This window comes from Echinops telfairi, unplaced genomic scaffold (assembly GCF_000313985.2).
Source record: "Echinops telfairi isolate 266 unplaced genomic scaffold, ASM31398v2 ScPeMD7_443;HRSCAF=831, whole genome shotgun sequence".
Classification (NCBI taxonomy): Eukaryota; Metazoa; Chordata; class Mammalia; order Afrosoricida; family Tenrecidae; genus Echinops; species Echinops telfairi.
The window spans coordinates 57789888-57801340 of NW_022104341.1; the positions used below are offsets into that span (position 1 = coordinate 57789888).

The 11453-nt window shown below is 41.3% G+C and overlaps 1 protein-coding gene across 1 annotated transcript; it reads left to right on the plus strand.

Moving 5' to 3' along the window:
- Positions 1-6133: 6133 nt before the first annotated feature.
- CUNH1orf141 (chromosome unknown C1orf141 homolog) lies at positions 6134-10789 on the plus strand. The gene is made up of 3 exons (XM_013003830.2): positions 6134-6180; positions 7576-7765; positions 10199-10789. Exons 1-3 carry the CDS (start codon positions 6134-6136, stop codon positions 10787-10789), a joined length of 828 nt encoding a protein of 275 aa, XP_012859284.2.
- Positions 10790-11453: the final 664 nt, after the last annotated feature.

Genomic DNA, 11453 nt, shown 5'->3' on the forward strand with positions numbered 1-11453 from the left:
GGGACCCTTCCCGGGGTTTTCTGGGCTGCCATCTTCAGGGAAGCGGATTTCCCGGTCTCTCTCCTAGGCAGCTGCGGGGCAGGTTTCAAGCGCCTCCTTTCAGTTAGCAGCCAAGGGACGACTGCACAACCAGACGCAGGGCTCCTCCACTGAGGGCCTTCAAAACATCTTCGCCCCAGGAATATCGGTTGTTGATGACATTAATTTGTTATATCACAAGTCCATGAACAACTGAGTCAGAAATGTACGAAGAAAGACAAAGTCTAAACTCCTTAGTATGTCTTACATGATCTTCCCACTCTTCTATTCCCGCTCTCTCTAATTCCTTGTGAAACTGACGTGGCGGTGGCATCTGACCTCCGCTGACTACACAGGAGGGAAGGACCATCAACCGCATTTACCCAGAGACCAGATATGCCCCTTATCTTCCCACTTTCTTTAGGAATTCTCACTCCAACTATCCCTCCTGCGACACTCTAATTCTCGGCAGGGTTTCAGACCAACAAAGAACTCACAGAGCATCCTCAGGAGGAGAGTGTGTATTCGGGAAGACAGGTCATTCAGGACCAGTAGTTCTCTTGCCAGGAGTGCCCCTTGGCCTCTGTCCTCCTCTGGCCAGGGCTATAAAGTTTCCTTTAACGGGGCTGATAAATGTTCTGATCAGTAGGCACCTACTCGATGATAGGGAGTTATTTTGAGATTCTCTTTGCTCAGAAAATACTTCTCCATTTAATAGATTCCTATTCATCTTTAATAGTTGGAAGGTTTTACATCTATTAACACTAAAACACATGTGGCTTAAATTAAAAGGATATCTATGATCCCAAAGGATTCCTGGTGGTGTAGTGGTTACTCTTTGGGCTGTACTCTGGTGGTCGCCAGTTTGGAACCACCAGAAGCTCCACAGGAGAAGGACTGGGCTTTCTACTCCCCTAAACAATTACAGTCTCCGAAATCCCCAGGGGGTCGCTGTGAGTCAGCATTGACTCGATGGCAGTGAGTTTTTTTTTTATTAACTTAACAAGAAGTCCATTAGGCAGCACCGAAACCAAAACCAAGCTCACTGCCACCGAGTCGATGCCTACTCACAGTGACCACACAGGACAGGGTCAAAGAGCCGCTGTGAGCTTCGAAGACTGGAATCCTTTGTGGGTGTAGAAAGCCCCGTTTTCTCCTGAGCGGCAACTGGTGGTTTCAAACTACTCACCTTGCAGTTAGAAGCCCAATGCCTAATCACTCTGCCACCAGAGCTCGTCAAAGCAGCTCCAGGGCTGGTTCATTCAAGGGTTTGATGAGATCAGCAAATATCCAGTTTCCGCATCTTCCCTCAGTGGTCAGAGAAATTAGTTTGTCTTCCCAGTTTTGCTGTTCACGGTCACTTTATGGACAACAACATTCACTGAGAAAGAGGAAAGCCCTTTGCCCTTTCACAAGAATAAGAAAAATGTTATCCAAACCCCTTTGGATTCTTGACTAGAATAACTTTATGTCCCCATTTCTAGAACAATAAGTCATTACTGGTTTACTTCAGTTTTTCCAACATTTAATTTGATCCACAGTAAGAAATGTTTTTTATACCATAATCTAGTATACAAATACATGGAGCAGAATATTAAGCTCTTGGAGCCCAAATTATTTTCTTTCTTTCATTCTCTCTCTCTCTCTTTCTTTCTTTCTTTCTTTCTCTACTAGTATCTTAGGGTAGTCTATAGAATCAAAACCAGTGAGAGAGCGAGAGAGATTGGTTTACTTCCAGGAATTGGCTCATGCAATTGTCAGGGAGAGGACTGGGTAGAACAAGAACCACGCATTTGATGGCAGGCAGGAGGCTCCTGCAAGCTGATGTTCCCAAACCCATAGGTCAGGTGTGGAAGAATGGCGCGTAGGAGTGCTCTAGTAAACTGTGGATTTGTGGTCTTAGGGCAGAGCACACCGTGGGGAGACTCATCTTTTCTCTCGTAAGGTCTTGTGCTAATTGTTCGAGACCCACTTACGTTGTGGAGGGTCGTGTGCTTCACTCTTCCGAGTGCGCAAGGGCGTGATTGAAGAACAGTTCCTTCATTCTTGTGTCCATCACTGAAAGGTAGTCAATTAATATGGTCCTTGTAATCAAAGCCCTTATGTGATGTATTATAATTCTGGACTCTGTGCCTATGGCTATACTGTAATCTCATTTTGGAGAGCATTTTCTGTTCCAGGATTAAGGTGGGATGTATCTAAAGACTGCTTTACTAGAGGGTATGACTTAAGCCACCATCCTTCATTTTCTTTGAGAGTATGTTCGGCTAAAAGGTAAAAACCACACCTCAATCAAAGGCATTCCTCTGTGGATAAGAGTCATCAGTCTCTGAGGGGGGGAAGGCCCAGGACCATTGGGAGAGCATGTCCAAGACCTCCGTCTAGAGTGGTGGAGGTCACTAAAGCCAAGTGCATCAGAGGGCGTGGCAGGGAGACCAGGGGACAGAGCAAGAGGAGCAGCGACAGGACAACGGACGGGCAGGTAGAGTGAACCACCTGGCTGAGAGGCTGAGGAGCAGAGAGAGACTTGGCTACTGGCTGAGGAGAGGTGCTGCTATAGCCACCAACTGTATCGTTTCTGTTTGCTGATCCTGATACACAGTACCTTATTCATTTCCCTAATAAACCCCCTTAATGGTGCGTATTGTCTGTAAGGTTTGTGTAGTCAGCGCAATGAGTTATGGAACCCAGCATAAAAGTAGAGTACTGTGGGACGAATGGCTGATGTCAGAAATTGGGTCAGGAAGCATGGGTTGTGGAAGCATGCCTGACTTCTGCCTCTTAGGTCTGGCCACCAGCCGCTGCAACCAATCACAGAGGCAGGTTTAAGAATCAGATTACACTTTCTTACCCATCTGGAAGGACAGTGAGATCTTTCTCCAAGACTATCTGCCCCTCTCTCATAGGTCAGAGCTTTATACTTTTCTGGGAGTCAGTACCTTAGTTGTACATTCTTTCTGAACATTTATGGCCTTCCCATCTGGAATATAATCTATATTTCTTGCATGTCACTGCATCTGGTGTTTTTCTCTGATTCTTTATCCAAAATTTAAGTTAACAATTCAACAGTGAATTATTTACCGCACTAAATCATTACGCCCAAATACCCTGGGCACATACCAAGGAGGCAGGGAAAGGGGCAGGAAGGAGAGAGGGCGTTTAGGTAGAGTGAGAATAAGGAGACTAGTCAAAGCTGCAACTTCCAGAAACAATCATCAAAACTTACTGTGATGAAATATCCATTCAAAATTCTTCTCTCAAATGAGCAAGCCAGAGAAAGTCATATAGGGCCTTCATGTCATTTACTGAAAGTATATTAGCACACTCTCCTTCTCTAGATATTATCTATCTACATACAAGGAAATTCAGTCAGTACAACTCTTATTCAAATTTATGCACCAACCACTAAGCTAGTAATGAGGAAATTGAAGAATTCGCCAGTGTCTTCAGTCAGAAACTTTTCAAACAGACAATCAAGATGCATGCATAATTTTTGGTGATTATAAAAGCTGGAAAAAAGAAAGGGACCCAGAAAATATTACTGTGGTGACAGAAAGGAACCTAGAAATTGCATGAAAGAATTTTGCATGACTGACAGCTTCCTCAATGCAAATACCTTTTTCAACACCAAAAATGGTGACTTTACATAGACTTCTCCAAATGGAATATGCAGCAATCAAATTGACTGCATTTGTGGGAAGAGACGGTGGAGCAGCTCAGTATCAGCAGCTAACATCAGGCCAGGGACTGATTATGGAATAGACCACCAATTATTCACATGTAATTACAGGAAGAAGCTGGAAAATAAAACAAATCCAAAAAACAAGAGCCAAAATATGACATTGGATGTTGAGAACATCATGAAAGGACTTGATGCATTGAACATTAATGACAGAAGACCTGATGCGCTGTGGGAGGACATCAAGACCATGGTTCATGCAGAAAGCAAAAACGACAGAAAACATCAAAGTGCTGTCAGAATAGACTGTGAAACTTCCTCTCGATGGTAGGGTAGCTAAAGCAAACGGAAGCAATCATGAAGTCAGAGAGCTAAGTTCAGAAAGTTTCAACGGGCAGCTTGAGAAGACAAAATACAATGTAATGAAATGTGCAAAGACCTGGAGTTAGAAAACCAAAAAGGAAAAACATACTCAGGTATCTTAAACTGAAAGAACTCAAGACAAAATTCAAGCCTTGACAACTGGACATCCCCATATAGAAGGGTCGCGGGGAGTAGACGAGTCAGTCCGGGTGTAGCAAAGATGAAACACACAACTTTCCTCTAGTTTGTAAATGCTTCCCCCCCCCCACCCCCCCCCCCACCACTATCATGATCCCAACTCTACCTTACAATTCCAGCTAGACCACAGGATGTGCACTGGCACAGATAGGAACTGGAAACACAGGGAATCCAGGACAGATGATCCCTTCAGGAGCAGTGGTGAGAGTGACGATTTCGGGAGGGTGGAAGGAAGGTGGGGTAGAAAGGGGGAACCGATTACAAGGATCTACATATAACCCCCTCCCTGGGGAACGGTTAACAGAAAAGTGCGTGAGGGGAGACGTCGGTCAGTGTAAGACATGGAACAATAATGATTTAAAAATTATCAGAGGGGAGGGAGGGTGGGGAAAGGAGGTGAAAAATGAGGAGCTGATACCAGGGACTCAAGTGGAAAGTAAATGTTTGGAGAATGATGAGAGCAACAAATGTACAAATGTGCTTGACACAATGGATGGATGGATGAATTGTGATGAGTTGTATGAGCCCCCAATAAAATGATTTAAAAAAATTCAATGTTCAAATGTATTAATGATATTGTTCTATAATTTGAACATTCTCTTGAGTCACCTTTCTTTGGAATGGATACAAGTATGGATCGCTTCCAATTGATAGAACACAAATGAAACGTTTCAACAAGCTGATGAAGTGCTGAAGCATTCACTTGTCTATGCCAGGAAATATGGAAGACAGCTACCTGGCCAACTAACTACAAAAGATCTAACTGGCCAACTGATACCATTTATTAGGTGAAGTTACCATTTATGACTGGAGTTTATTAGGGACATTAACAGAGTAACACAAAGCAGATGAGAAAGCATTAAGGGTACAGTCTTTGGTCCATAGCAACACTTCTTCTCAGCCAGCAGCCATGATTCGGTCTAGTCCTCCACCCCTCAGCCATGTAGGCCCTTTGCTTCTGCCTTGCTCCATGGTCTCCGTTTCAAGGTCTCAGTGCTGTGCCTCTGCTCTGTCTAATGATCTCAGTGCTGTGGCCACTGGTGCCCTGCTCTGGTGGCTCCTCTTTCTTCATAGTCACAGGATTGCTCTTGTTTTTGCTTCTGAAATAGCTCAGAGGAATGGCAAAACTGACCAGCCCCCAAGCTAAGAGTTCCATGCACCTTATTTGCACACTCCCACCCAAACATCGTAAGAGTCAGACCAAGGAATTTCATTTTACCATAGTTATCAATAATGAGTTGCAAAAGGATGGGGAATCCTTTCCTTATTGCAAGTCAATAGCATTCCAGGTCTGTGCCTGTCACCTTTTGAGAGAAATGGAATTGTCACACCTAATTTATTTCCTTGCTTCCTAGCATTACTTTAGATGGACTCAGAGTTTAGGAAAACCCTTAACGTTGTGAGTTTGTTGCTGAAAGAGCATGTGTCTAGGAGCACTTCTGAAACAGAAGTGTGTCTACCAGACATATCTGGGAGAGGTCAATTTGGGACCATTTTCATCCCAGGTGGCAAGATCTTGGGCACCTGCTAACTGACTTCCCATCCCACCAATATTTAACCATCCAAGGCATCCTTCAAGTTGACTTCACGTATTAGAAAGATTTAAAAATTCGACAATGCCTTTTTTTTACAAACACACATACAAATCTCTAGTTCTATATTTAATATGTCTAAGCCTTCATCTGTCTTTTCCAGTTCAATCTTGTTCCCTAAATAAATACTTACTGTGCCTACTGTGGGTCAGCACTATACTAGATGCCAGGTGCCATTTTAACTCTCAAAGTATTTTATAAAGAACATTTTCTAAATGTCATAATATATGTCTGTTTTATGAAAACCTTTATAATTTCAGCTCAAACAAAAAATAAACCCACCATGGCATTTGATCCTATTGGTCCTTTAGAAGATTATCTGAATAAAAGGTAATTTTAAAACACTTTAAAAAATGCTTTTTTGTATCTTACTATGTTAATAATGTTTCTAATAGAATTAGCTCAGCTTTTTATTTTCTAGTAGATCCGAATGTATTTTTCATGGCGTGTTTTGACTGCTACTACCATGCAACAATCCTAGGACTGGCCCAAGACTTCTTGGCTAGTTGGTATTATATCCAGTCCTTAAGTTCACAGTTGAATGATAGGAAGCCACGGGGAAAATAAATGAGAATATTAGTCTGCAGTGGGTACACATGTTTAGGATAGGAAAAATATGGCTGACACTGCTAACACAGGAAAAAAGAGCCTCTTTGATAACAGTTTTGTTCATTCTCATGAGCCCCTCAGCTTCGATGAAACAAGAAATGCAATCATTACTTCAGAGTATTTTATGCTTCTTTGGAACAAATAATTCACAGCCTTTTTAGGTTTAAGATAGGCCTTCCAATCCACTCCAAGATAGTACCTGAGAAAAAGGAGCTCATTGGAGCTTATAACCTTGAAAGACAAGAGACGGCCAAGGGTCCTGGTACCGTTCCTGTAGACTGGGTCCCACTCCCTGATGTTCTTCAACCACTGACAGCTGTGGTCCATGAACTCAGGCATCTTTCTGAACTTCGCTAGGACCCACACTCCACTCTCAGTGGGGTGATCAAACCCTTGGAGTTACTGTCATGTTTGTCACCTTCCCTTCGAGGAGGGGATCGCTCTTCACCTACCCCAGCTTTTGCTATGGCTCTACCTCACCCCAGCAGTGACCTTTCAGTGCCCGTGTCCCTGTGAATCAAGGAAGTTCTGAGAGGCAAACAATAGCCTCCCTCCCTGACCACACCTTTCCATCCTGTCACTAAGGAGGTCCATGGAGCGTTGGCAAGAAGGTGTTTTTGAAAGCAGTATTCACTCAGCGTCTCAAGGGGTGGGGCGGTGGGGGTGGGGCGCCAAAGCCTCTCCACCAGTAGTGCTCCCAACCCACTAAAGAGTCCAAGAGGAACATGTCTGTCTTCCTCCTACCCTTATTTTGCTATTTTCCTGATAAACAGGAAGGGGTAGCTTTCTCAGGTTTAAGGCCTGTGGTGGAAACAGGCAAGAGCTGATAAGCTAAAAATAACCGTGAAAAATTCATGCTAACATCTTGAAGGACGTAAGCAGTGACACTGAATTGTACATGTAGAAACTCTTGAAGTGGTGTTGTAGGCTGTGCTGTGTATATTCTCAGCAACGATAAATCAAATTCATTTAAAAATGCAAACAAGCAGGAGTAAAGGTGATTTTAGTGCAATTTTTGAAGGAAAGGCAATAAAACAGCCTGTTACAATTGAAAAAATATTTTTAAAATATTAAAATGCAAACAAGCATTTATGCTGAATTTGTGTTCATTTTCAGGAAAAAATCCCCTTCACAGATACATGACTGCAGTATTCCAGGAAGCCAGTGCGCCAGCAATGTTAAATTAAGTGGGGATTGTTCAGTCAGAAAGGAAAACTTGCTCCCCTTGTGCTTTGAGGATGAACTGAAAAAGCCCAATGCTAAGATAATCAATGTGAATGCACCGAAGACAGAAGTTTCTCACATGGTAAAAAAACTATCTGCTGTTGTTTAGTATATCTGTGTATTACTATTGATTCGAAGGACTCCTGGGTGATACAAACAGTTAAATGCTTAACTACTGCTAGCCAGGTGATTGGTGGTCTGAACCCATCCAGATGCACCTGAGAAGACCTGGTGACCTGCTTCTGAAAGATCACAGCCTTAAACACCTGGTGGAATAAACAGTTCTACTCTTCACACACAGAGATCGCGTGAGTCAGAACCGACACACTGGCCACAATAGCACTACTTGGGGACAGATCCCATGTAACCAGAATCTTTGATACATCCTTCTCACCTCTTGGCTTCACGTTTTAATTTGACATCACCACCTAAATTCTTAATGCTTACCTAGAACCAAGGTAGCACCGTTGGGTAAGTGACATACCACTAACCAAGGGGTTCAAATCCACCAGCCTCCCTGAGAGAGAAAGTGGAGGCTGCCTGCTCCTGTAAAGATTTACTGCCTTAGAAATCCTATATAGGGTTGCCCACTGAATGACAGTGGATTTTTCAGGTAACAACACTGGGGATTCCTTAGCATTGATGTTTATGAAATGTTTATCAAATCAACTTCACTATAAAATAGCATTTTAATGTTTATATGTGCTATATGTGCTATAAAATAGCACTATAAAATAAACATTAAAATGCTATTTTAATGAAACATGATGATTCTATGGGTTGCTAACAATTACTTCAGCTCTTTCAACCAAAAGAAAACAATTTAATAATTTGGAAGCTCACACAGATTCAAGGAAGGCTTGCGAGGGGATGTGGCTTCAAAGTGCTCTGGTCAGGATTCCCCCCAATTACAACCACAGACAACTTTGCCTGGGTCAGCGCTATTGTCACAGGCAACTATTTACAACTTCAATGCTGAGCAAAGGACAGTACTTCTAAGACCTTTGTCGCTGCTGCCCTACAAAATTGAATATATCTTCCATCACCTTTACTTAAAAATGTTTTTTCACAATTTTCACAGTGCTTCCTTTTCCTGAACTGAAGCTTCTCAGCGGGCATCTGGTTAGCAGAGCTGGGTCAGCTGCTTACCCCTAACATCAAGGGCACTAAGACAGGTAGCTGCCGCCTTCATCTAAAGGTGCATACACTTACACACTGAAAATTTCCCTAAAATGTATCCAGACTAGAAGATCTAGTGCTGGGTGACTATTGGAATGCTGGTAGTTTGAACCCACTCAGAGGTGCCTTATAAAACAAGCAACTAACAACAACCAAACAACTCATGGCCATCCAGTCGAGCCATCTCATAGCGACCTATAGGACAAGGTAGAGTTGTCCGTGTAAATTTCCAAGACTGTAACTCTGTACACGAGTCTTTCTTCTGCAGAGCGATGAGTGGTTTTGAACTGCTCACCTTGCAGTAGCAGTCCAACATGCAATCTCTATGCCACCAGGACTCCTTAACTAACACTACTGTGGCTAAATAGGCAATGTTTGTATCACCAACGCATAGCAGAACTATATATTTGATTATCACTTCAGGAATCATAGGCACCGCACACCTTTTATACTAAGCACACTAATATAAAATCAATCCAAAAAATCCTCATTCCATTAATTATATATTTAAAAGAAAAGCAGCTACATTGGCTTAAAATTTGCAAACTCAGTATTGATAATATGAATCTGTGCTCAGTTTGGGGGTTCATCTTTTTGCTCTAATGGAAATATGGGAGCTTGGTGAGTAGCTTACATGTAGAGATTGGCTATTGCTATGGCAAAGAGGGCCTATTTTCAAATAGATCTGTGACTCATGTTAATACATTCTGCAAACATGAGAGCATTTAGATTGAGCATTTTTAAAAATCATTTTATTGGGGGCTTGTACAACTCTTATCACAATCCATACCTAAATCCACTTGTACACTTTTTAGATTGAGCATTTTTATATGCTTAATATTGGTTTAAGTGTTGGAGTATAATAAATATAACAATTGTAGGGATGATTTTGCTTTTTTTGAATTAGTAGGAAATCCAGACTTGCTTATTTGACTTGTGATTATTTAAAAATCTCTGGCTCAATACATGCATTAATGAACCTTTATTTCTGCAGCATGAGAACTTAGTAAAGGCCAGCATAATACACTGGCCCACCAATTATCTTATTTCCCAATGACAACATTTAGAAACATGTTTATTTCTTCACAGAAGAAAAGAAAAGTTTCTTTTCAAAAACTTTAAGGAAGCCAAAAGTTCAGGTAATAGTCCAAACAACCGTCGGGGTTCTTAAGAAGAGAGGAAAGCATGAACATGTACATTTATGTGTTTGAATATCATTGTTCATGTTAAATACTTATGTTTAGTCGCTTCAAAATATTTTACAATGATTTTGTTTCATGTTGTAGCTTTCTCCGCTCATTACCTGGAGACTCATTTTTTTTCCTTTAAGTTACAGGAACAAAATGATACAACCCCCATCATTTTCCATGACACAAGATATGTACAAATGATACTCTTGACAAAAAATAAGATTCCTCTTCCTCATAGCAATAAAGAAAGTATTTACCCATTTGGAAGAGCAAATTTTGTTTTAGAAAGAAATCGTGGCGTCTACAAATCTCTAATTGGTGGCCAATCTAGTACTCCTTCCAATGTCAAAGAAACTGTGCCTGCAGCCTGGAGGGAAAAGAAGCCGACAACACCACTGGAAGTGAAGTGCCGGTGGGTAGAGGAGAAACGGAAGAGGAAAACTCATAAGCAGATATTAGAAAATAAATATTGGAATAAACACTGTAATTTCTCACAGACATTGGCCAGCCTAACTAAAAATGCCGAGAGTTTCCTCAACAAAACGATTGGTCAAGAAATGAACGCTAAGACTGGCAAATTGGAGAGAATGTTTTCTACCAGGAAGCCAATGAGCACACACAAATTTTGTGCTTCAGCCGTCAAACTCTCAAAGCCTCTGAAAAACAAACTCGAGATTCATAAAGTAAGCCACGTGACACCACTGGACGATTTGCTAGTTATGACCAGTAAAGCTTAAATCGCTGGTGAAATATCTTCTGGACAGCAATATTCGGAAAAGAAGAAGCAAACAACCAGGCTCCAAGATGACGGAGGAAATTCTTTTCCAAATAGAAATGTTCTCATGACTGACATTTTAAAAAAAAGCGAAGCACAGAAATTGTTATAAAACAGCAAAGTTACAAATCGACAGTGGTCTGTCAAAGAACAACTAATATTTTTAATGAATAGTAGGACAAGAGTAAGAAGTAATTGCCAACAAATGGAACTAGTGTATGAATTTCTATGATCTAGATTAGATTCCCCAATCATCTACAGTCCTACAATGAATGCTACTTCATGACCAAGAATTGCATATATTGATACTGGATATTTGCTAATGGAAGCCAACCCACAATATCAATAAACTGTTTGGTAAATACATGCTATAGAAGACAGATGTGGTACTAACTTAATGTAGGTGGAATTACTTGTATATCAGCATTTGGATATTGTTGGAACAACATGGTACATTAGCAAATCCATGCAATTAAAAATACTTTGGAAAAATGTGAACAGCTTTTTGTTAGTAGAGGTTGGAACTTCATTACTGAAAGATGCTGTGTCCAAGTTTAATTTTAACATTTGTTCTGAATTTTTTAATAATTTTAAAAATCCTTAATAAACAAAATAATTTTGTTGGC